At 38.7% G+C, this 27,528-nt stretch overlaps 1 protein-coding gene across 1 annotated transcript in view; it reads left to right on the top strand.

The window, feature by feature from the left end:
• Positions 1 to 27,528, top strand: part of LOC125241502 (dipeptidase 1-like) — a 449,138-nt gene that overhangs the window by 197,514 nt on the left and 224,096 nt on the right. The window contains 2 exon segments of the mRNA XM_048150023.1: positions 9,619 to 9,760; positions 10,853 to 11,009. Coding sequence (XP_048005980.1) covers positions 9,619 to 9,760; positions 10,853 to 11,009 — 299 coding nt within the window.

The raw sequence follows: 27,528 nt of genomic DNA, 5'->3' as shown, positions 1-27,528 counted from the left end.
TATTTTTATCTGTGTCGGACCGTTTTGATTTTTTTGATATTCTGCTTTTTAAAGATTCTAGAGCCAATCAAAAATTTCTAAAAACGGCCTTTTTCATTGTGGCGCAAAAAAAGGTGTGATACTCAAGATTGGTAACAATTAACCAAAAAAGCTAAACGGTCCGACATGGATTATTTCATTGTTATTCAGATTCTCAAATTTCGTTCCGATTGATTAAGTTTTGAAGGAGGAAAGAGTCGAGAGCGGAACCTCGATTTTAAAGATTTTTTTGAAATATCTTTTGACTGAGTTGTTCTTAATGGACAATTTTTTTTCGATAAATCTAGTTAATAACACTTGTATATTTAATTAAAATTCCTAAGTTGAAAGGGGGGCTCCTTTCCATTTTAGCATTTTCGCTACCTTACCCTCTTAATAGCAATCGACAAAGCGGGAGGTTTTACTAAACACGCTCATAAATAAAATAATAAAACATATTACTAAAAACTGATTTTCGATTAGTTTTGCGTTTCTATTATACTACGTCGGTGGCAAACAGGCACACGGTCCGCCTGATGGAAAGCGGTCACCGTCACGTATAGACGCCTGCAACTCAAGGAGTGTCAAGTGCGCTTTATTTATTGTAATCCAGACTAATATTATAAACGGGAAAGTGTGTGTCTGTTTGTTTGTCCGTCTTTCACGGCAAAAGTTAGTTGGAGGGATGGAGAGTGACATAGGCTACTTTTTGTCTCTGTCTAACGCGAGCGAAGCCGCGGGCAATAGCTAGTTAAAATAAAGCAGAATAAATAAGAGGTAATAATTGGCCTCCCTAGCCGTATAAATTGGTGCACTATTTGAGGGCCTTGGACGACCCAAAGGACGTATATCCATACTATCCATCCATACTATCCATACTAATCCATACTATCCATACTAAAGACTGTATCGTTAAGTATGAAGACAACTTTGAGTAGCCGTATTTATTTGCTATTATTTTTTTTTTTCTTATAACAAGACATGGGCTTAATAAGGCACATAATAAGGTACACATTTTGTCCTAGAAACTCGACGTAAAGCATATGGTTTAGACAGTATTGACTTAATCCTCCCGAGTACCAATTACGATTCCGGACAAATGCTACTAGAAAATTCACAAAGTGCGTAAAAGACGATACGATTGTGAAAAAAAATTGTACGGTGCGAACCTCAACGACACATGATCCACAAAGCAGAATATCTGGACATAGTCTAGCCACTGTTATTTTAAAAATATAAAGTTCAGGATCTATGTATGGCGGTCATTTAGAGAATGTGGCATGGTGCTTACTCTAACTCCGACTTTGATGTCGAATTTGACTATCATACACTGTTTATATCGATCTGGTTTAGGCACTGTTCAAACACCACGAATATCAATTAGACTTTGGCCTATGGCTAATTTTTTTATCTGTTTCTCTTATCCTGCTCTCATCAAAAATTTACGGCAATCCGGAACGTTGCTCAAAAATGCGTTTTTTTTAATTATATAAATTCACCGCATTCATTCTGCAAGTACCCAATTGAAAAACCACGAAGAGGACTCTTAAAGAATATATTTTAGCAGCATATTAACCTTTGTTTGTTGAAATCGTACAAAGAGTCATTGAAATATTCTCAAATTAAGCCAGATAGGGGTTGTCCGAAATTTATTTGCTAGACCTTAATGAAAGTACCATAAAGTCCCTAAAATAAAAAAAATATCAGACCTTCTTATATTAAATAGTGCTTACCAATACCTTCAGATCATACTCTCGGAACATAATAATACAAAATTATGCACATGTCAACATTTAGACGAGGTTTGTTTTGTCCTTATACTTAACGATACAGTCCTTAATATTATAAATGGGAAAGTGTGTGTGTGTGTGTCTGTTTGTTTGTCCGTCTTTCACGGCAAAACGGAGCGACGAATCGACGAGATTATTTAGGTGGAGATAGTTGATGGGATAGAGAGTGACATAGGCTACTTTTTGTCTCTTTCTAATGCAAGCGAAGCCGCGGGCAAAAGCTAGTGGCTTAATAAAACAGAAATAAGTCACCGGAATCGATATTTGCTTAGCATGGAGCGATCGCAAGGAATTGATTGCAATCGGGATACGGATCGTTTTTACGACTTCCACATTATGCTGTTCTCTAAATTGAACACCTACATTAGAGGGTGCACTTGTAACGTTTTAGGTATTTCATGATATATCACCATTTCGATATCTACAAAGATCGAGTTACTGTCGAAGTAAAATGTGTAATCACAGTGCATAGACTGCCGTCTCTTGACACAGGCTTAAAACTTTTGCACCTAAGTTTTGACAATATGGTCAATTTTCTTCATATGTGTTAAAATGTAAAATATTAATATTAGCGCCATCTAGCTGAGCGTACCCCAAAGGTGTTATGCCATCTAGGCCACCGTACCTTTTTCTGTATGGTACTGAGGTACGTTTTTTTCTTAGACTTTATCTGTCTATACGGAGTTATATATGTCTGTGGTTATCTGGCTAGCGACCACTAACCATAACGTTCAAACCTCAACCACACCTCGGACAATCGCGATCAAATATATGAAAGAGGCGCGTTCCTACGCGCACAGTCTAAACTCGTGAAGGTGAACGCGTAGCATGCTTGTATGAGTGAGATATGACTCATACCCAGGTCGACTGGTCACGTTTTTGACAGGCGGTAACTGTGAGGTAGCCGAGAGCACTGGGCGGCACTTTCAGCGGGGAGCGAGAGCGGCCGTACCTACTGTATGATATTTGCCTCGATTTTATTAATGGAACGAAACAAAACAAATGCAACTTTGTTCCAATTTAATATGAATTAAATTTAATAGAACTGAATAAACCCTTAATTATACCTTTGGTTTTACGTAGCGTTTAATGTATGTGTCGGCGGCCGATCGTAAAATCCGCCAGATCACGAGATTACTAGGCATATCGTGATCCAAAAACAAATCATGAAATGCCTAAAAGTTGCCCAGGCATATCACGAAGTGCCTGATAAACATCACGGAAGATCGATTAAAGCAACGCATTCGTCAATATTCCTAGCTCTATATCAGGAACTTCGTAGAATAGTTTCTTTCTTGGCCATTGGTGGTGCTGCGTATGCAGCGTATGCGATGGCGCGGATGGCGGCCGTGTTTGTTTACTACTTTTGTACTCGTCGACTTTAATCTGTCAATTAAGGCACCACAGACTAAACTATAAGTGCCGCCTTTTTAGTGTTGGCTATAATATCTCATTTACAGTTCACTTTATTTAACTGAGATGGTTTTATTCAATAACTAGCTTTTGCCCGCGGCGTCGCTCGCGTTAAATGCAAATATTCGGCATGCTCCATACAAAATTCCACCCCCCCATTTTAAGGAAGTGGGGTAGCCTACGCCACTCTCCATCCCTTCAACTATCTCACCTCAATCCGTCGCTCCGTTTTGTCGTAAAAGACGGACAAACAAACAGACACACACACTTTCCAATTCCATTAGTATGGATTTAATGTCTCACGATAGTTTTAACAGAATTATTGAAAATGTTAATTTAATATTTAACAATACATGTCTCGTTTCATTCCATTTGTAAAATACAAAGACAAAGTATTTAATAAAATATGTACTTATTATGGTTTTTTGCATTTTTACATCAATTTTGGAACCCTACTTCAGTATTGAACGATATGGCGGCGTATCATGATATGCCTAGGAATCACATGATCTGCCTAAATGCCACTGGCGGGTTTTACCTACTTGGTGAAATCACGAAATGGCGGCGTTTCATGATATGCCTAGGAATTTCATGATATGCTTAAACGTCACTGGGCAAATCGTTAAACGGTGAGTTTTGAACGATATGGCGAATGTTACTAAGCCAAATCATGATTTAGCGCCGTTTCACGATATGCCTAGGAATCTCGTGATCTGGCGGATTCTTCGTTCGGCCGCCAAGTGTACATTTTTGTACACTTGGCGTATTTGGGTGTATTTGTGTTTATTTTTGTACTATCAATTAACCATCCGGCTAAAAAAGCTCTTATCCTAAGGAGTAACTTAATAGTTAGTCGTTTGAAAATTAGAGCATAACTATGTAGCCGAATGGCATTTCTGAGACGCGAAACATCACCGAAACGCCGCAGAAATGAAGTCTGGCTCTGTCGCGCCGATACGTACGAGCGATATATAGAGATAGCTACGAAAGAAATATTATCGTCAGCGTTTGTGCATTCGGCTACGCACAGCCGCGCCGTTTTGTTTTTTAGCTATTCTGCTTTTTAAAGATTCTAGAACCAATCAAAAATTTCCAAAAACGGCCTTTTTCATTGTGGCGCAAAAAAAGGTGTGATACTCAAGAATGGTAACAATTAACCAAAAAAGCTAAACGGTCCGACATAGATTATTTCATTGTTATTCAGATTCTCAAATTTTGTTTCGATTGATTAAGTTTTGAAGGAGGAAAGAGTCGAGAGCGGAACCTCGATTTTAAAGATTTTTTTTTGAAATATCTTTTGACTGTGTTGTTCTTAATGGACAATTTTTTTTCGATAAATCTAGTTAATAACACTTGTATATTTAACTAAAATTCCCAAGTTGAAAGGGGGCTCCTTTCCATTTTAGCATTTTCGCTACCGTATCCTCTTAACGCAGTATCTATGGGAGGTAATCTGTCTCTGTCACTCGCATGGCAACTACCGTAAATCTCTTTTATCGCCGACACTAAAACGGCGCCATCTTGATATTGTGTTGTTGGATTAATCTTACATCAACAAGAACAATGTATGTACGGCGGGAATTTGATTTGATTTGATGTTGACCTACACTGAGAGAAATTTGCATTGTGAATTTAACAAGTTCGACTTGTTGCGGTTTATCCGTTTGAATCAGCCAAACGTATGTTTAAAACAATATCGTGTCAGGTTGTTTTTATAAAATCGACTTGTTGATTCAAATATATTGCCGATTCAAATGACAAGTAGCTTGTTGTTTGAACCAAAGAGCACGTAGGCGCTATTTTAACCAAAAAACTTGTTGAACGAACATGAAAACTGGTTGTATTTTCTCTCAGTGTAGGTATACAAACCCCCCTAGGGTGCCCACCTTGCCGTGGTGGGGGGCTTAGTAACCGTGGACTGGTCACCCACGGTGAAGCTAAGAGGTACCCGGGGCTGGCCGGTTTGGGGAGCTGGCTGGCCCTAGGTGGTCGCTCTAAGTGGGCTTGTAAAGCCCACTTAAGACGCGTCTGGGAGGACTGCGGTGGGAGGAAGGATCCGGCAGTATGGGATGCCGCTCTGTGCCCACCCACGGTAGCCGAGGTGGGATCGCAGGGGGAGAGGCGTGATGGTATAACGGTGCGCCACTCTCCCTACCCCCTGCGACCTTGACGGGGCCGCTCCGCTGTAGCGGCATTGGTGGGGCCGCAAGGGAAGAGGAGTGCCAGTATTACGGTGCGCCGTTCTCCCTATCCTTTGCGGCCGACTTGTTTATCGGTGGAACCAAAGACCATTTCCACCGCTGGGCGCCGGAACATTCTGGCGCCCATGGCCTCTTTGTGGCGGACTCGAGGGGGTCCGTCACTGTACCTATAAGCGGCCGAGGAGGAAGGTGCGCCCTGTCATCCAGCGCACTCACTGTGGAGGGCCTTTGGGCATCCGCGGAGAAGCTGCACGTGGGCGGCTGCCGCCGGCGGGGTCGCCGTTGTGAGCGCAAGTGTTCCGGTAACCCCGCCAACAAAGCGGCGAGGTGGCATGTGGGGGGGTTTTTAGTGGGTATACCGGGGCCTCATTTGCCAATACGGGAGTCCCACATAACCACTAGGGTCCCCCCTCGCACCCTAGTGATATGCGGAACGCATTTTCCCCCCTAAACAAAAAAAGAAAAAGGTATAACCAAAGAGGATCGAGTATTATAGAGAGTTACTGTCGAAGTAAAATGTGTAATCACAGTGCATAGACTGCCATCTCTTGACACAGGCTTAAAACTTTTGAACCTCAGTTTTGACAATTTGGCCCATATTCTTAGGCTTGATATGTGTTAAAATGTCAAATATTAATATTAGCGCCATCTAGCCGAGCGTCCCCGAAAGGTGTAACGCCATCTAGGCCACCGTACCATTTTCTGTATGGTTCTGAGGTACGTTTTTTTCTTAGACTTTATCTGTCTATAAGGAATTACATATGTCTTTGGTAATAATAATAACTCTACGGCTGATACGGCCACGGCGACTGCTTTCAAGTCCGTTGCTGTCTCTGGTGTGCTCGCAAATGGCTGACATAACCGATCTTGTCCAACTGAACACACACACTTTCTCATTTATAATACTAGTATGGATTATGTGTATATAGGTTTAAAGTAGATACCAGAAAATCACTCACTTTGTCTGTGTCAAGAGATGGCAGTCTATGCACTGTGATTACACATTTTACTTTGACAGTAACTCTATATACTTAATACTCGATACTCTTTGTTATTACTTATTACACAACGCCCATTGGACATATTTTGATTGATGATGATGATGGAGTCCGACCGATTTCGGCCATGGCGACCACTTCGACCCCTAAATAATGTTCCGACGCTCATGCGCCCTAAGATGGCTGACGTAGCCTATCTTTGCAGCGAAACTCCGTGCACATTAAGGGCACGTAAGTACGCCGTGAGTATAATTGTAGGATATGGCAGCGCCTTGAGCTGGTACCTATTTTGATTACTTACTTACTTACTTACTTACTTCACTGGCTCAGCGACCCAAAAAGGATCTTGGCCTCCGACACAAGAGATCGCCACTCTGCCCTATCCTGCGCCACTTCACGCCAGTTGGGTACACCGAGTGCGGACAGGTCCTTCAGGGCTTCCTCGCACCAGCGACATCTGGGACGCCCACGCGGCCGTTTTCCACCCGGGTGTCCCACATATGATCTTCTCACAAGACGATCCTCTCCCATCCTTTCCAGGTGGCCGAGCCAGCGGAGTCGTGTGGCTTTGGTCTCGCCAATTATATTAGGCACCGCCATTAGCTCTTCCAACTCTCTATTTGATACTAAATAATATTTATTTGAATCAAAGTTTGTTTGTACGTGTCCGTACAATGTATATTGCCTCCGGCATAACGATCGACAACAAGATAACACCATTAAAACATTATTGTGACATCTGTGTGCATAATTATAATCGAATAATTGTAAACACTAACAAAAATATCAGGAAATGCTTTTTCAGTACAGATGGTATTTTTTTTTACGCACTAGTGCGAGAAGTGGTTCATTATATGTTAGGTCGAAACTTCGGAGGGTCATCTGTACTGAAAAACGTCGTACGACACACGTGCGAAAAGGAAACTCGTGTCGATTTAAAAACCCCTTCGGTCGTGTTTTAATTTATCGCCACTCGTTTCGAACTTCATTTTTTACGCACTTGTATCGTAATGTACTATTATGTTCATATTAGCTTTTGCCCGCGGCTTCGCTCGCGTTAGAAAGAGACAAAAAGTAGCCTATGTCACTCTCCATCCCTTCAACTATCTCCACTTAAAAAATCACGTCAATTCGTCGCTCCGTTTTGCCGTGAAAGACGGACAAACAAACAGATACACACACTTTCCCATTTATAATATTAGTAAGGATTAGTAAGGATTACAATTTGATTTTGTTGATTTCCCTGAAACATAACAGTGGAGTATTAAAAAAAAAATTAAGTTCATAACAAAATAATCGAGTACATTTAACTCCATTACTCGCAAAAACCGAGTGATATCGGATTCCGGTTAGTTACCCGTTAGTAGAAATTGACCAATCGCTCCAAAACTGCAGGAAATTTCGGGCAGATTATATAATTACACGCCAGTTAATTCTCAAAGGGAATGGTTTTACTTACTTAGGGGAAAGCCAGTCAGGGAAATTTGACTGGCTTAATTTCTATTTACACACAAACATTAAATTTTCCTTGTGCACAAGTTTGATGTTAAAGCTAGTATTTTGAATCAAATTAGCAGAAAGCATATTTGGAATAATTGTAAATTGCGCTATTGTTATTTGAGCGTTAACCTTCGAACGCTTCGGGCCTTCGGCTCTATGCGGAGCTCACCTTTGCACTTAGGCCCTTCACACACTGGCAACGCGTCTCGTTGCGAGACGCGGAGCGACGGACTCGCACGCGGGGAAAACGCACCAACGTTCGAGATTTTTACGCACTTCCGTCCGGAATTGCGTTGCGCGACGCCCCGCGTGCCTTTCGTCTCGCGTTCATTTCAGATTCGAACGTTAAGACGATGCAGGAGGGGTATTTCCTCCCTGGTTTTTGAAGATAGAGCAATGATTTTTTCAACACAGATTATTATTATTTTTATCTGTGTCGGACCGTTTTGATTTTTTGTTATTTTTATTTTTGAAGACGCTAGAGCCAATAAAAAAATTCCAAAAACGGCCTTTTTGATTCTGGCGCAAAAAAAGGTGTGATACTCAAGATTGGTAACAGTTAGCCAAAAAAACTAAACGGTCCGACACAGATTATTTTATTGTTGTTCAGATGCTCAAATTTCGTTACTATTGGTTAAGTTTTGAAGGAGGAAACAGTCGAGAGCGGAACGATCGATTTGAAAGATTTTTTAGCAATATTTTTTAAGTATTGTTCTTAATGGACAATTTTTTTCGATAAATCTAGTTAATAACACTAGTATTTATATTTAACTAAAATTTCCAAATTGAAAGGGCATTTGATATAATTGTAATTTGGAATAATTGTAAATTGCGCTATTGTTAAATATTTGAGCCTTGAGCGTTAACCTTCGGAACGCTTCGGGCCTTCGGCTTTATGCGGAGCTCACCTTTGCACTTAGATACTAGTTCTATTGTTTTATGTTTGACCACGTTTCACATGAACCATTGCGGCATATACAGGGTTAAATAAAAAGGACGTTTCAAACTTTTCATAGTGAATTTTGAGGTTGTAATGAACAACTTTTATTATGAGACCAATGCTAAAATCGCAAAAAAAAAATTTGGTCATGTCATGATGCGAGGCATTTCTATGGAACAGCCATTAATTTGCAATTTCAGCATTGGTTCTATAATAAAAGTTGTTCATTATGCCATACATCGGGGTTTTCGGAGCGGGAATGATTTGAGAAAGAGTAGAGATAAACAGATATGTTAGTCTAAGAAAATATCATATTATGCCTAATGAATAACTACTTCTCTGCGAGTTGTATACAATCTGTGACAAAGTTTTATTTTAATTTCCGTAAAAGTCTTATAAATTATAAGCAGAGATCGGACGGATTTGCGACTTTTAGTATGAGATGATGCACAAAAATCCGATCTCTGCTTATTAAGGTAACAATAAAAATAACTTTAATTACCTGCTGTAAATTTAATAGTTGACACGATTTTCAGAATAAACTATGAAGCATTTTGTTATTTATAAATGAATATAGACTTAACTGAAGAGGTTGATATCGCCAGCGTTTGACCGCCCGACTCTTCGAGTATGAGAACGCCTAATGCTCCACCCGACACTTTAAGTATCCTATAGGCGCCCGGTTTTGGACCGCGTGCGTCTGTTTAATTATCGTCGTACTTAAGAAAAGATATTTCATATATTCTTTATTGTTCCAGTGAGGATGGTCAACCCGTGCGAACGTCGGTCGATAGCGTGCATATTGCTGGCTATAACAGCAGTGGTCGCCGCCGCGAGCTATGACCGGGAGCGGCTGGAGATTGCCAAGCAGATACTGGAAGAAGTGCCGCTTACTGATGGGTAAGAAAGTATTTTATTTAGAACAAATCTTAAAGGGGGTTGGACTTGAACTCATGGCCACTGGATTGATTTTCCCTCGCTCGGCCAAGCCAACAAGACATCAACCGAGCCAGCGACATTTTCCACCATATTGCTTAATGGGACCTGTAAATGTAGGTAAATAGACATGCATACACTTCTGGTGTTTCGGGTGTCCACAGGCGGCAGTGATCGCTTACCATCAGGTGACCTGTCTGCTCGTTTGCCTCTTATCCCATAAAAAAAATGGGTAAAGATGCTTCATCCTAGACTGCATCGGCACTTTCCGTCAAGTAAGATTGTGGTCAAATGATTTACCTGTTTCCTATAAAAAGTAAAAAAAAATCCATAGACTGATGGTGTTACAAATGTTATATAACAGCCAGCGTGTTCAGAGGGCATTTTCAAAATTTGGGACTCCCCAATTAGCGTAAGTTGTTAACAAAAATTAACTCGCTGTCAGTTTTGTGACGACAATTAAGCATAAATATATTTTTTTTACATTCTGAATGTAGATTATCGCTTAAAGTTTATGTTATTAACACAAAAATAATATTTTCAGTACAGATGGAGTTTTTTTTTACGCACTAGTGCTAGAAGTGGTTCATTATATGCCAGGTCGAACTTCGGAGGGTCATCTGTACTGAAAAACGTCGTACGATACACTTGCGAAAAGGAAATTCGTAACTCGTGTCGCTTTCAAACCGATAACTCCCTTCGGTCGTGTTTTAATTTATCGCCACTCGTTTCGAACCTTTTTTCGCACTTGTATCGTAATGTACCTACTATTTTATAAGGACATCCTTACGCCGTGGCTTGCGTGGGCGACGGTCGCGCGATGGTCGCGCGCCGGCGATGCGACGCATACGAAATCAAACCTTATCGATATGGAAGTATGAGACGCGACGGCACGACCGTCGCCCACGCAAGACACGGCGTTACACAGATTGACTGAGCCCCACGGTAAGCTCAAGAAGGCTTGTGCTGTGGGTACTCAGACAACGCGATTTCATTTCAAAGAAATCCTTTGTTTTGTCCTGTGTTTTTCTAACGCCCTTTTTTTGTCCTCTCCAGGCACAACGACCTGCCCTGGAACATCCGCAAGTTTCTGCGCAACCAGATAAACGAGTTTGAGCTGGACGCCGACCTCACTCGGGTGGAACCCTGGTCCAAATCCAAGTACTCTCACACAGATCTGCCTAGACTGCGCGAGGGCATGGTTGGCGCTCAGGTAAGAAATAAAATCTCATCATCCTCCTTGCGTTATCCCGGCATTTGTCACGGCTCATGGGAGCCTGGGGTGGCATGGCCAGACAGTGGCCATGATAAATAGGTAAAAAGACAAATATTACGAATTTAATGTTCAGTTGTTTTTTTTGTCATTTTGACTTTGAAACAACAACAGCTCCAAGACAGTATTGGTAAAATTTTGTCCCACTGTCCTCTGGTCATGACCAAGTGATTCTGTTACAAATTGCGACTGATTCCAAATGTTACTGAGCGTACGCGAGATCGGTATCCAAATTGGATCATCTAATAAACTAGTAGGAATATTTCTGGAAAGCAGATGTCTTTAATAGGATACGGTAGCGAAAATGCTAAAATAGAAAGGAGCCCCCCTTTCAACTTGGGAATTTTAGTTAAATATACAAGTGTTATTAACTGGATTTATCGAAAAAAAATTGTCTATTAAGAACAACTCAGTCAAAAGATATTTCAAAAAAATCTTTAAAATCGAGGTTCCGCTCTCGACTCTTTCCTCCTTCAAAACTTAATCAATTGGAACGAAATTTGAGAATCTGAATAACAATGAAATAATCTATGTCGGACCCTTTAGCTTTTTTGGTTAATTGGTACCAATCTTGAGTATCACACCTTTTTTTGCGCCACAATGAAAAAGGCCGTTTTTGGGAATTTTTGATTGGCTCTAGAGTCTTTAAAAAGCAGAATATCAAAAAAATCAAAACGGTCCGACACAGATAAAAATAATAACAATCTGTGTTGAAAAACTCTTTGCTCTATCTTCAAAAACCAGGGAGGAAATAGTCGAGAGCGTTTGTATGGAGAATTGACCCCTACCGTATCGTCTTAAAGCCTGACCATAAATATATGACTGTTGTCAGGAAGGCGCTGTTATTCTGATGTATGGAGTGACAGTTCAGTATAGTATGAAGAAATAGTTCTAATGAAATTCTGCAACGCAAAATGGCGCGTAGTCATACTTCTGGTCAGACTTTATATAACGGATGGATTTGTTCTACTTAAACTTTTTCAACGTTTTTTCTCCTCCTCAAAAATGGTGAGTAGACATGGATCAAGCAAACGTATCTACTTAGCGTGTCAAATAAACTCAATGAAATCCACTGAGTTGTCCGTCTTTAATCGCAGCTAGCAGCTTTCGGTCGTCAATTTTTGTAAGTTGAAGTCAACATAAACGTTAAAAATGCCCCGTTACGTGATATTTAATTGCAACAAAACAAAAATTATGAACACCCAAGGGCCTGAGACATATTTAAAATCACAGGCAAGTAACAACTTCAGTACAAAATCTTACACGCTACTTGTTTCGTCTAAATCTAATTCTGTGGTAGACATCAAAATGTATGAAGAGCGAATGTCCTGCCTGAGTCTGTGTTTCCGCATGAGTACAATCCAGGTCTCTTTAAAGCAAGAGGAAAATGGGTATCTCATTAGCTAAGCGTGATCCACCTCAGACCGCATCATCACTTACCATCAGGTGTGTTCTTGAACAACCGTCTACCTATTAATATTAAAAAAAAACCAACTGACAGTAGGATCAGTAGCAAAGTAGCTTTGACAACGTCCACCATGACACTTAGCTACCTACTGTCATTGGCATCGCAGAACATGACAGACGATGACCCTTTTAGTGGTCCCTGACGTTTCAAGAGTCAATACCATTCCTTAGTTACGTAGCCAAATACACAAACTCTCGTACGATATCGTTATCGTATCGCTATTGTATCGTTAGCGCGACAGAGCCAGACTGCGTTTCGATTAACGTTTGGCGTCAACGATTGTCACTGGGCATTTTCAGAATTTGGGTCCCCCCAATTAGCGTAAGTTAACAAAAATTAACTCACTGTCAGTTTTGTCACGACAATTAAGCGTAAAATCTGTCTATAAATGTACTTTTTTCACATTATCGCTCAATGTTTATGTAATTAACACAAAAACAATATTTTTATTGAAATTTCATGCTTAATTATCGTCACAAAACTGACAGTGAGTTATAATTTTGATAACAACTTACGCTAATAGGCTAGTTTCCTACTAGTCAAATCAACTTCTTTTTAAGAACTGTCAAAACGATTTGCTAATATGGAATTACATACTATGAAATACTGAGGAGTGACGTCACGGTCAATTCATTTACTTTATATCTTTCTCTTTGACTTATTAAATAGAAATAATGTTTAAACATAAATACTGTCCATATTTTTCTTTTAATTATGTGGTGCTTTATTTCGTGCACTGTATAAAATATTTTATTTCAAGTTCAGGAAACTAGCCTATTGGGGGGTCCCAAGTTCTGAAAATGCCCCATTACGGCTAGGCCAGACAGAATTTTAACAGTTCCATTCCCACTGGTTTCTCTAAACATGGCAGTCACCGTTGCTAGCCAACCCTCGGTAACATGCACATCTGACCTCAGGCGAAAAGCAAACGACGACAGTTGGACAAAGGACCCAAGGGTCCGTTACACAGGGTGTCCGTTAATTAATTGCTAAATGTAATCAGTTGATCAGGCTGGGTGAAGGTTCGGGAATTTTGAGGCACACTTAACTCCTGGTATTAGCAGTGGCAGTCTGCTGCATATTGTTTCATCTTTAACTTGTATTTATTATGACTGATATATGAATGACTAATTTTTAACAGACGCATATAAAAGGTTAATCCTTGGCAGTGTCCAAAACAGGTACTCATTTTGTATTTGACGACCAGTCTGGTTCAGTCGGTAGTGACCCTGCCTGCTAAGCCGCGGTCCTGGGTTCGAATGTATATAAATATGTATTTATCTATTTAAGTATGTTTAACGTCGCTTAGCACCCATAGTACAAGCTTTGCATAGTTTGGGGCTAAGTTGATCTGTGTAAGGTGAGGTGTCCCCAATATTTATTTATTTTTTATTTAACCATGATCATCGACGTATTGGCGTTCAAGACCTTTGGGCCTTCCGATTTGCTGCTTAATTAAGGGAACTTGTTTCCTTGGGATTAACGTAAAAGTAACGTAAGTCTCATCCATACTAATATAATGGGAAAGTGTGTGTATCTGTTTGTTTGTCCGTCTTTCACGGCAAAACGGAGCGACGATTTGACGTGATGTTTTAAGTGGAGATAGTTGAAGGGATGGAGAGTGATATAGGCTACTTTTTGTCCCTTTCTAACGCGAGCGAAGTCGCGGGCAAAAGCTAGTTATTTATGTATGTCTTAAGAAAAGAACTGTAAATCTTTGAACTCTAATTTCTTATGCTACCATATTTTTCTCTGACAATATCGCACTTTGTAAATTGAAATACAAAACATCATACACTAAATAAAAAGCTACCAAGTCCGGGAATTCCCAATTACCCATTTCAAAAAAAAACTATTGAACATCTTAAAATATAATGAAGCCGTATTCAAATATCGCAAACGGGTCCTAACTTCGTTCAGAATTTAACGATAACTTGTAAAGTTTCGGTGCCTATCATCGCCTTTAAGCGCTTTTCTCGCCCGTTATAATCTACCCCCGTATTTAAGTAAGGTCCGAGTCCATAGACTACCTAAACTAGACTGGACAGTTAAGCAATTGAGGCTACATAATAGGTACATTTTCCCCATGATTACGGTTCGTTTCAACCAAATCTTATAATGCCATGTTCTTAGAATGTCGCAATGTTAAAACGGATTAGTGGTAAAATGTCGAAAATTACAAAAATACCAATTTTCAGTACATCAAAATGCCAAAATGGCATTGGCCTATACATCCAATATCCAAAATGTATTAGTTTCATAATAACCAAACTTCAAAACGACACTTTCTCAGAACACCTAAAATTTTATTTACAGTGAGCAGTATATTCCTTGCACTGTATTTTATTATTAACTTTAGTATGTATTCATTTAGTTAATTGATGCTAACTATTTATGAAAAACTGTAAAAATATAGTTTTCATAGATACTGCATTTTAGGCATTTGGAAAAAGTGAAGTTTTGGTTTTAAGTTAATTTGACTCTTAGACATTTTGGGAAGACGGTAATTTGAGAAGTAGGTTTAAGACATTTCAAGTCTTAGACGTGAGACTAATCTGTTTTGGCATTGCAACGTTTTAAGAATATGGTATTATAAAATTTGGTTTTAACGAACCGTAATTTTTCCCATCACGGAAACCATTGCGTGGAGGAGTGCGCGGAGCTGAAACCACCACGTACAGAGCTACAAGACCCTTTTGACACTTTTATAAAAATGTAAGAGGTGCAACGAGTAGTTGCACAGCAGAGCATCAAAGTTCTGGAGTGGGGGGCTTGTGACGTCACTTCTAAGTAAAAATTGTACCTAGACGTGACGTCATGCGAAACTTCAACGCGCTGTACCCGTACCGTCGTCATTTATCGTTTACGAGAAAAAAGAAAAAATACGTGTCTAATATTCTTTGATAATCTAATTGACGGACTAATTAGTTTTAAACCGCCGCCTCAAATCTCTCAAGGAAGGTGGTTTTCAATTCGTCTGTTTTTTTTTGTCGTCTCGGCTATTGCTCCAAGCGGAATCTAGTCGAGCAGTCTGTGGGCCCGAGCCCTATCAATACTTCCCCGCGCATCAATTTATGGCCAACATAAATTCAAATTTACCCTGCTTACCTATTCGGGGTACGTTTTTACCCTTCATCTGATAAGGGTCTTTGTTATTCTTTGTTCTGTTATTGAATTAATTTCTGGGCAAATATTGAATTAATAAACTAAATAATAACCTTCAGCGATATTATTATGTACCTATATGGAAAACTGCCAATCGTATTTGAATCGTACATGATGTTGGTTAAGTTAGTGCGTTTTCGGGCGATATCGGATATCGGGCCGATATCCCATACATTACAGGCGCCATCTTGGATTTTTTCCATTGAAATCCTTCCGACGTCCGATATCGGATCGGATAATGTGGAATCGGACTAAGGCTAAGTTCACGCTCATATTGGGTGTGCACTTGCAGCGGGGCGGGGCGCGCGGAATGCATTTGAAACAATTGAAGCTCATGCATGTGTCCTGAGTAGACGCACGCATGCACCATAGGGCGGACGCCTCGCGCGCCCCAATGGATGCCTCGCCAAACGCTCCGCTCTAAGCATCCACTCATGCCTTACTAAGCATTTCAGGAAATTGATTAAGACGCTGACAACACCCAATGGCCTTGACGCTACCGTACACTGTCTATTCGTATGGGAGTAAGTGAGAGCGCGATGTCACTAAAAGAGGGCTAGGTACGAAAAGCACGGAAAAAATTAAAATAAAATAGAAACATGCATTGTTCGTGCAAAATGTTTCATTAGTGTTTTAGATATGTATATTTCTGTTATTGTAATTTTAATTAAAGACAACTAAGTGAATAATTGAACGACATAGAACCGTTTAATGACTAACTCGAGACCAATATTTGCAATTTTTTTCTATCGAGCCGATTTCATTAAATCGTGTATCGAGTACGGCTATGTTCGTTGAAATATATTGAATAATAACATATAATTTACTTGCCTTACTAATACTTTGTCTTAAAAAACTGCGCAAGTAACATCAATTTTGCGCAATTGGGTGTTGTCAGCCCCTTAACCCTTTACCGCATATTGTTCCATATTTGGCCGTTGTTACAGTTCAAATTTGAAAAAATATTGCATTATGCGGTTTAACCCCTCGACCGACGTTGTCAAAAATTTTCTACTAATTGAATAACCTTCAATCTGTTAATTGCAGTTTAAATTGTCTGGGACAGATCTGGAACAAGGCAGTTGAGGGGTTAATAGGAGCTATGGATAAATTCTTACATTTTTTTAAAACAAAACACGGAACAGTGTGAACGTATCTAATTTCTCAAATGATGCTTAAAATTATTTTAGTTACCGTTGTTGTAAATAAGTGCGAACGGCGACACGTAGCGACCATAGCCCCCTCCGGGTGTACCGAGGAGGGCCGGACTCGGGGAATGAATTCCCTTTCATAGTGATACTCCATAAGAAACCACCTTACTTGACCGTGCACTGCTGGTCTGCAGGTGCCTTATCTATGAAACTTTAGTTTTTACTGCCATATAAAACCATCCAAGATTCTCCTATGGTATTTTTTGTGGTAGCGTACACAGGTCGTAAGCAAAGACCCTGCTAAAGATACAGTTGAGCTTTGATCATGTGCATCTGCTTCCATCAGTTTTCCCTTAATCGCCTTACTCGACACCCAGGGACGAGATGGAGTAGTGTTTTTATTTTTGATGAATACTTTTGCATGTTAAATTATATCTTGTTTTTTTTTAATGCATGTTAATCATAAGATGTAATGTTTTGAAAAGAAGTGGCCAGCCCAGTTTCTTGCCGGACCCTTAGTGCGATACACCCTCCATTCCCTCCAACTGAGGGGGGACTGAAACCTTCTCGAGGCTGACGCGTAGGGTTAGAGCCGGCGTAGCTTTATTTGGACTTGGAAAATAAATATTTTATTTCTTTTCATTTCGTTATTCTTTTCTGATGCCGGTACCCAACGGAAACTGCTCAAATTTCTGTACTCTTTTCAAGGAGTTGAAGGTAAATGAAATTGTGACATTGCAATGCTAGGTTGCTAAGTCGTCGCTTACAAACCATATCCCATAGTCGACTTCTACGACACCCACGGGCGGAAAGGGGGTGGTGAAATTCTTAACCCGTCACCACACGGGGTTATTCAGTTTCGAAAATTCATTGGTGTCTATTTGCTTGATATAGCCGACGACATTTTATGATATTTTTCACATGACTGGCGATACTCTAACACGCATCATTGACAGTTGGAGAAGATTGATATTCGAGGTGACTTCAAAATCATCCAAAACATGACGTTCTGAATAGTTTTCATTAAAAAGTTCACTTTTTGTCTTCGTAACTTGCAAGCCTTCAGGTGGTTTTATGACGTTGATAAAAATATTTGTGACTTTGGTTGTGTTGAAATCATATTTTATAGCAATTCGATTGAGTGCCCAATAAAACCACAGTATATCGTTTTCCGTTGCACAATTCAAGATATTGCTAAATAAACTTGTTCATGATTGATTGTCGTAAAAATATTGCTAAACATATTTATTTTATTTTTGATTAAAATACGAAACCGTGTGAACGTATTTAATTTCTCAAATGTTACTTAACATTGTTTTAGTGATTATCATAGTAAGTGTGAACGGCGAGACGTCTGGTGACCATAGTTCCCTGCGGGTGTACAAAGGAGTGCGGGATTCGGAGGATGAATTCCCTTTTATAGTGATGTTTCAACAGAAGAAACCGCCAAAATTCAGAACGTGCACGGGCAGCCTGATCGCCGAAACTCTGGTGCTCACCGCCGCACACTGCGTGGTTTATCCAAAAGTTCGTGACCGCATTGTAAGATACGGAGAATTCACTTTTCCCGCCAACGAAACAAAGTTATATAGTAACATACGGAAAGTATTCATTCCAAAAAGTGTTCAAAATTGTCGCAAAAAAAAGTTTGACTTCGCGATAGCAGTAGTGGATAAGATACCAAATAAGCCACGCGCTAGACTTTTAGCGGTTGACCATAAAAGTTTGTATGGCTTGCCTGTGAAATATGCGGGTTTCGGGATGATAACTAAATTACCCCATAAAACGAATAGAACACAACTGCAGTCAGTGCCTCTTTTAGTGGGTGAGGGTATAATAGTACCTTGTCCTAAGGAATCTGGTAATTTGTGCTATATGTTCTGTGTGGCGTCTAAATGCTCCAACAGATGGCAGGCGATCCGTAAAGGAGACTCGGGGTGCCCTCTGGTGCACAACGGCCGCATTGTCGCGGTCGCCAGTAAGAAGTGGGATGGAGATGGAATGCCGGTGTCATACAAATTTTCAGAAATCAGTTCACAAATAGAATGGCTTGAACGAGTGATGCGGTTAAACGGCTACAAAAATGCTTTTTAATAGCAAAAAAAAAAGATTTTTAATAATGAGCAATGAGTGATAAAATTTCAAAGACTGTTTATTTTTATACCAAGTTTGGTTGTTGGGAGATGTGTTGCCAATCGACTAGATTCCTTAGCGGAGTAGAAATTTAGCAGTGCGGGTTGTTGCTACGCCGTTCATGAATAAAGTCTATATGAATTTTTTTAATTGAAGTTTTTTTTTGCTTCCTCCTTCATTTGTGTGAATTTTTGATATAATGTTAATTGATACTTGTGGAGACCAGTATCTTCATCTTCACGTTTATTACCATTTGTGTTTAGTCACTTAATTTTAAGATAAAATAATTATTACCCAAATAAACTTTGCCTATTAAAATAAAATTAATTTAAAAATATATCTGTACAGTCAACCAATTGGAACCCTAGGCCACTCTACAACCATGTCAAAATGACAAGCAGTAAGAGATTTCTTACAATCTGATTTATATCGTCACTGTGACATAGTTCTAGTGGCTGGTTGACTGTACATTTACATAACTTAATAGGTACCTCTCGTAAGTTTTTACGTAACTTACTTCATAATGCACCTCACATTGACATATAAGTGGAAGCGAAATTCATAGAAAGAAAGCTATGTACGTTAGCGAATTAATCACTTTGAAACTAGTCACAAATACAATATAATAACCCCTCAAAATTCAAATAAAATTTAAGAAAAAAACGCAACTTGGATCCATAATGGAAAGAGTATATTCGTTTAGATGGCGCCACACATTTGGTTGATACTCAGTTAGATGGCGTCAATATTATTTTTTAATCATTTTAACACATTTCAAGTAAATGAATGGGTCCATTGGGGTAATTTCGAAAGTCATCTAATTTCAAAAGTCACATAAAAATCACCATTATTTCCATCATATTAAGATTCCCCTTTCAAAATTACCCGGGAGCATTTCTGTGATTCGAAATTATCCCCAAGGCACCTGGGTCTATTTGTAAAACGTGAGGTTATAAATGTATTAAGCCTCATTGGCAGGAATTGCAACTTGACTACAACATTCATGTTCATATGCATGTCACATTGACACATAATTTATTTGGGACCGAAATCTTTAGAAAAAGGTTACGTCAGTAAATGTCAGCGTGAAACTCGTGGTAACGCTAATAAAATAAATCGAACCGTTCGCAGTGGACAAATCGACGCAAATCCAGCTTAAATTGATGCGAGTGTCGGGGCTTACGTAGTGATGGACGGCCCCCAACAGGTGTGTGCTTTGTGGACGTGCCATTTGTATCTATTACGTGAATTTTAGGCTTCTGTCTGGTTTAGCGTGTATTGACCCTGCCTGTTAAGCAGTCCTGGGTTCGAATCCCGTTAAGGGCAAAGTGTCGACCTGTCACCGAACTCCTGTGTGATGATCACAGAGTCAACGAATCATGGGTGTTTTCTATGTATATTACAATAAGAAAAAGAGGGACTTAGTTAACATTTCACAAAATGAAAAATAGTCTGTTTTAAGTTAAAATAAACTTTATTCATTCAAGCACATATGAAACCCTCACCGCAAAACTTCTACTTCGGTAAAGAATCTAGCCGATTGGCAACAAATATATCGACATCAAATTAAAAAGTTACAAATTTTTTATCACTCGTCGCTAAATTGCAATTAAAATGTATTTTCGTAGCCGTTAAACCGCATTACTCTTTCAAGCCATTCTACATGTGTACTGATTTCGGAGAATTTGCATGACACCGTCATACCCGTCCACTTCTTACTGGCAACCCCGATAATGCGGCCGTTGTGCACCAGAGGGCACCCCGAGTCTCCTTTACGGATCGCCTGCCATCTGTTGGCGCATTTAGACGCCACACAAAAAAAAGGGCACACGTTATCAGATTCGTCAGGACAAGCTATTACTATACCCTCACCAACTAAAAGGGGCACAGACTGAAGATGTGTTTTATTTGTGTCATGAGGTATTTTGGTTATCCTCCCGAAACCCGCATATTTAACAGGCAGGCCGTACAAAGTTTTATAGTCAACTGCTAATAACCTAGCGCATGGCTTATTTGGTATCTTTTTCACCACTGCTATCGCGATGTCAAGCCATTTTTTGCGAAAATGTTGAATACTTTTTGGAATGAATACTTTAATTATGTCACGATATAACTTTGTTTTGTTGGTGGGAGTAGTGAAATCTCCGTATCTTACAATGCGGTCACGAACTTTTGGATAAATCACGCAGTGTGCGGCGGTGAGCATCAGAGTTTCGGCGATCAGGCTGCCCGTGCACGTTCTGAATTTTGGCGGTTTCTTCTGTTGAAACATCACTATAAAAGGGAATTCATCCTCCGAATCCAGCACTCCTTTGTACACCAGCATGGAACTATGGTCGCCAGACGTCTCGCCATTCACACTTACTATGATAATCACTAAAATAATATTAAGTAGCATCTGAGAAATGAAATACGTTCACACGGTTTTTATTTTCATCAAAAATAAAATAAATATGTTTAGTAATTCTTTTCTACGACATACAATAACGAACAAGTTATTGAGCAATATGATAAGTTTTGCAACAAAAAACAATAAACTTCGATTTTATTACACGATGGAATTGCTATAAAATATGATTTCAACACAACAAAAGTAGCAAATGTTTCTACTAAGCTCACAAAACATCTTGAAAACCTTACGATAATCAATCATGAACAAGTTTTATAGCAACATCTTGAATTATGCAACGGAAAACGATATAGTGTGAGTTTTTCGGGCACTAAATCAAATTGCTATAAAATATAATTTCAACTCAACCCAAGTCACAAATATTTTACTAACACCATAAAACCACTTCTAGGCTTGCAATTTTCCGAAGACTGACAGTGAACATTTCTATGATAAATACTCAGATTGCCATATTTATTGTGGTTTAGAAGTTATCTCGAGGATCAAATTTGATAAGTTTATACAACTCGATGCCAAGAAAAATGAAAGAAAATGACATACTATTTAAGACAATTGTAAAACTGTGAGAAACATTAAAGAAATCAAACTGTCGTCGCAAGACATTTAAATGTACTGTCCGCAATTTTTTTTACTAACTTTTAGTAACCATACAGTACCTACACTGACATTTAAATGGTGATACTATGTAATACCCCATCCAAGCCATATGTGACGGAGAATAGATATCTGAAGAGTATTTTTAACCCCGACGCAAAAACGACGGGGTGTTATAAGTTTGACGTGTCTGTCTGTCTGTCCGTCTGTCTGTCTGTCTGTTTGTCTGTCTGTCTGTGTGTGTGTGTCTGTCTGTGGCATCGTAGCTCCTGAACGGATGAACCGATTTAGATTTAGTTTTTTTGTCTGAAAATTGAGTTAGTCGGGAGTGTTCTTAGCCATATTTCATGAAAATCGGTCCACTATGTCGGGGTCGGGGGTTTTTTCAAAATTTTAATTTTGTGGTTAGTTGCAACGATACCTATATGGCTTAAGCAAAAAAAAACCCCGACCGCGACATAGTGGACCGATTTTCATGAAACATAGCTAAGAACACTCCCGACTAACAGCTTTCAAACAAAAAAAAAACTAAATCTACATCGGTTCATCCGTTCGGGAGCTACGATGCCACAGACAGACACACACACAGAAAGACAGACAGATAGACTCGTCAAAGTTATAACATCCCGTCGTTTTTGCGTCGGGGGTTAAAATATACTACAACTAAAGATATGAAACTAACCTTCCCCTCCCCCACAAGGATCAAACTTTAAAATCCATATCCAATATATCCATCCTTATCATTCACTAAAGGAGCGATAGAGAAAGAGACATCTTCATTTTTCAAATTTTCCTTACGTCGTCGCCATTGCATAATTCATCAGCACATCATCATATGTCCGTTTCAGCTAGACTTACTATGCAGTGAAATGTGGACTTTACTGGGAGTCCACAGAGTTACAATGTCGAAGGCAAGTTGTTCTACATTTATGTATTACATGTTTACATCAGCGGCATTCACGAGACTCATCGTCTATCGTATACTGTCCCTATCGTCCTGCACCGTCTATCTGTCCGTCTATAATATGTTAGTACTCGTACAAAGTAAAGAGGATCGAGTATTATAGAGAGTTACTGTCAAAGTAAAATGTTCATAGTGCATAGACGGCCATCTCTCGACACAAGCTTAAAACTTTTGAACCTCAGGAGTTACATATGTCTTTGGTACAAAGCAAAGACATGTGTAACTCCGTAGAGACGGAAAAAAACGTACCTCAAAGCCATAGAGAAAAAGGCCTAGATGGCATTACACCTTTGGGGAATGCTCGGCTAGATGGCGCTAATATTAAAATTTGACATTTTAACACATATCAAGCTAACAATATGGACCAAATTGTCAAAACTGAGGTTCAAAAGTTTTAAGCTTGTGTTGGCAGTGTATGCACTGTGATTACACATTTTACTTTGACAGTAACTCTCTATAATACTCGATCCTCTTTGTTACAAATTATACAGTGAGTGTTTAATTTTATAGTGTCTCACTTATTAAGCATGAAAAAAATAGGGGTAAGTTTCATCGTTCAGATTTTCGCTGATCGCACGTGCCGATACTGATACCCGAGGAAGCGGAAGATTCCAATATTGAACCGCGAACGTAGCGAGTGGTTCAAAAAGTGGAATCTTGAGCGTTGCGAGGGTTTCAAGGAACATTAACCTTCGTACGGCACGTTAAACATTGCCACCGAGTTTGAAAACCAAATTTTTCATCACCCCAACACGAACAAAATACTGACTATAAAACATCAAACTAAATCAAATCCATCTATTTCTTCAATATTTATGATTCAAAAATCATCATTTATAGGTAAAATTCTATCAGCTAGATTAAGACATCAAGTTAAAATTTGTATGAAATTACTTTGAACTCTTGTGGATAAAATGCAATTTTGCTATCTATTTTCGAACAGAAGTAAGCCGTTACCCGTTAGTGTGGTGAAAATATAATTTTCTTGTATGCCATTTAAACATTCTACGAAACAAAGTTATGCTTATTATACTTATACCAATTCATCAGATACACAAGGTGGTGAGGAAACGGAATAATTTTAACCACGCATTTCTGAGGTCAAAAGTACTAAAAAATGTTGTATACAGATGAGAATTTTTTTTTAATTTTTTTTTACTATTTTTGAATATATTTTTACATAAGAAATAAATGACATAAAACTGGCACTTAAATGATTTCAACTTAAACGGCCATGTGTACTCAAATACGTCGCGTGGTACCGGTTCGACAAGAGATGTTTAAAGCATAAAAAAATAAATAATAATATATACATATATACCATCTCGGACATTTTTGTAGACCTATTACAAGAGATACAATTTACTTCGTTAACATAATATCTTAAGCTGCTTTGGTAGCGTCTTCGATAAAGCTCTTAGCAATCTTATTTTTTCCGACTTGATTAGTATATCGCCATATTTCTAAAAACTCCATAAAACAATAGGCTACTAGACTCATATCGAATTTGGCACAATAAATGATTGTCTTCTGTAATATTTGACATAAAAAAACAATATTTATAAATTTTGGGTATTAAAAGTGTATGATGACTACATATTTTCAATTAAAAATGTGTGTCATTTTTTCTTTATTTTGGCCACCGAAAACGCTGTCAGCAATGTAGTGACGTCATCGAATTCGAACCTTGCTGCATGTCGACAGTCGCTGACATATTGAACTTTATGCCTTCATACTTAAAAAATCAGAAAATGTTGTTTTCGAATAGAATGACCTGATGCGCAGATAATCTATAGATTAACATGACTGTGTTGTTTTCGCCTGATTACGTAAAAGTATACTTTAAAAATATTTTGCTGTTTTCAAGTCATAATAAAATAATTATGGTAATATTTTATTTCGGTTAATTGGACAGTACTTAATCATATAAAACAGACTTTAAAAAAGGGCCAAGTAGCCTATTAAGGTCAACCGGGGTTCCGCGTTTGGTAGAATGTTATATGTAGACTTTTGAAGATACCTTCTAAATGGAATATTTTAGAACTTTTGCAACCTCCTAAGTTCTATGTACTTATTGTCAGAACTATTGCAACCATTAACGTTCGTAGTATGGTCACCAAACTTTACATTTGTACGGCTATTCGGTTCAGAACATACCTTCAAATGACACATTTACCCCAATATAATAACACAAACATCCCGTTTTACCTTATATAAAACTACTAGCTTTTACCCGCGGCTTCTCTCGCATTAAATTCGAAAATTAGGGAATGCTCCATACAAACTCTCACCCCCCCCATTTAAGGGAAGTGGATGGTTACAGAGAGACAAAGTAGCCTATGTCACTCTCCATCCCTTCAAATCTCCACTTAAAAAATAAACGAGCAATTCTTGTATATTTATTTATTTATTTACATATACCGACGATCTCGGAAACCGCTCTAACGATTTCGCTGAAATTTGTTATATGGGGGTTTTCGGGGGTGAAAAATCGATCTAGAGTAGCCTTAGATCCCGGAAAACGCGAATTTTCGAGTTTTCATGAGTTTTTCTTTCGCGTTAGTAAACGTAAAATATGGTCGTTAATTTCGCCGCGCGCATCGATTCCGCCTAGCTCAGTCGTACGAGGTCGGTCTAATGTACGCAGATAGATCGTAGGTTTTCGAATCCCGGCCAGAAATTAAGTTTTTGTCTTTTTTTTGTTTTTGTATTTATAAGAGTTTTTTTTTTTTATCTAAAGACGTGATATATTAATATAGAACCGAGCGAAGCTCGGTCGCCCAGATATTCTCTAACTCTCCAGAAAGTCTGACAAGCAAACAGACACACACACTTCCCATTTATAATATTAGTATGGATGTCTAAAAATCCAGACAAGAGAAGAAAGTGCTTATTTGCTAAAAATATACGTAAATCCATGGATTTACCATAAGAAGCCATGGCTTAAGAACAAACTCTTGTGATAAATACACTAATTAATGAAAAGTCCTTATAATACCAGTGTTCAAGAAAAACACGCTTAAATCCAAAAATCCAAAACACGCTTAAATCCTTTTTTGGTTAATTGTTACCAATCTTGAGTATCACAAAAATCCAGGAGTATTTTTGTACCTACGTGCTTTAAGAGTTTTAAATGATTCACGGCGAAAGGGTAGATCGCGCGCTGTCTACGCAACTTTGACATCCACCCGCCGCCGTCTTCAGTTTCCCGTGATCATGATGCATGCAACTGCGTCGAAATATCGGGACCTCAATAAAAATAAAAATCAAAAGTTCTTTACCAACTAGCCTTTTTAATCCTTACGATATCTTTGATATCGATTTTTTTTGACCTAGTTTTTTTCGTTCTTAAAAACGATCTTTTTTAGTTACTTGTCATTTGAAAAAATTGCGTCGATTTTATAAAAACAAGACACAATTGTTTTAAACAAGCTGATTCAAACGGATAGTCGAACTAATTCATGACCAAGAATTAATTTTGTGTGCCAAATCAAGATTTAACTTTACTATTCATACAAATTTAACAGTCTCTAAATGAGAAATGAGTGTCATGGCGTAATTTTTGACGATCATGATGAGAAGAAAAACATAACTTTATTGTGTGTAATTTTTATCATGAATCTAAATCTAAATCTAAGTCTAAACTTGTACTACTACGCATACTCGTATTCTACGAAATTGACAACATCTGTCCCCCGTTCAATCCCTAAAGGCTTTCTGAAAACGAAATCCAACTTCAACAAATATAAGTTGACATTTTGTCTTTGTACCTTAAAAGGTTCCTGACTCATACCGAAAATGTCTTTGAGCCATACAAACTATACAGCGCTTACGTCGTTTTAGAATTGGAATGTATTAGAATGGATGCGGAGTTCTATTTTCTTATCAGACGGCCTAAGTGAAGTGACAATCGCTTACATTTCATTGCTAGCTTTTCTTGTCACTCTGTTATTGGTGCGACAGAGATAGACAGCGTTTCGTTCGCCACGTAGGTTCAACGATTGTTACATCGACTACACTGGCTGATTTTAAGCCTAAACTCTACACATAACACAATTGCAACCTTAGTGTTCGGAAAGAGAATTCCCATTCAAGTATTCACGCAAAGTCGAAGATATTTTGGCTGGATAGTAATCGTGGTTCTACATTTTGTGCTAGCGGATTTAAAAGCTACTTTATACGAAAGAGTTAAAGTAGGTTTTCGTTCGGAAAATTTACATGTTTTTTCGAGGAATTTAATTCAATCTGTAAATCGGGGTGCAAAATTTGTAAATGGATTGGCGCTCCGAATCCCTTTTCACGTGTTGCGGCGCGAGGGACAAACACATATATTTATAGGTTAAATATGTGGGGCTTACGCCACGGAATAAATAATAGTACTTACATACGTACACGGAACTAGCTACAAATTCAAAGTTTGAAAGCAGTTCAGGGTCGAATCGTGTTGTCCGTTTCTTGTGCTTAATAACCTAACCACAAAATTAATATGTTGAAAGAACCCCCGACATAATGGACCGATTTTCATGAAACATGGCTAAGAACACTCCCGACTAACTCAGCTTTCAAACAAAAAA

This window comes from Leguminivora glycinivorella, chromosome Z, assembly GCF_023078275.1.
Source record: "Leguminivora glycinivorella isolate SPB_JAAS2020 chromosome Z, LegGlyc_1.1, whole genome shotgun sequence".
NCBI classification, from domain to species: Eukaryota; Metazoa; Arthropoda; class Insecta; order Lepidoptera; family Tortricidae; genus Leguminivora; species Leguminivora glycinivorella.
This window is presented reverse-complemented; position numbering and strand designations above follow the sequence as displayed.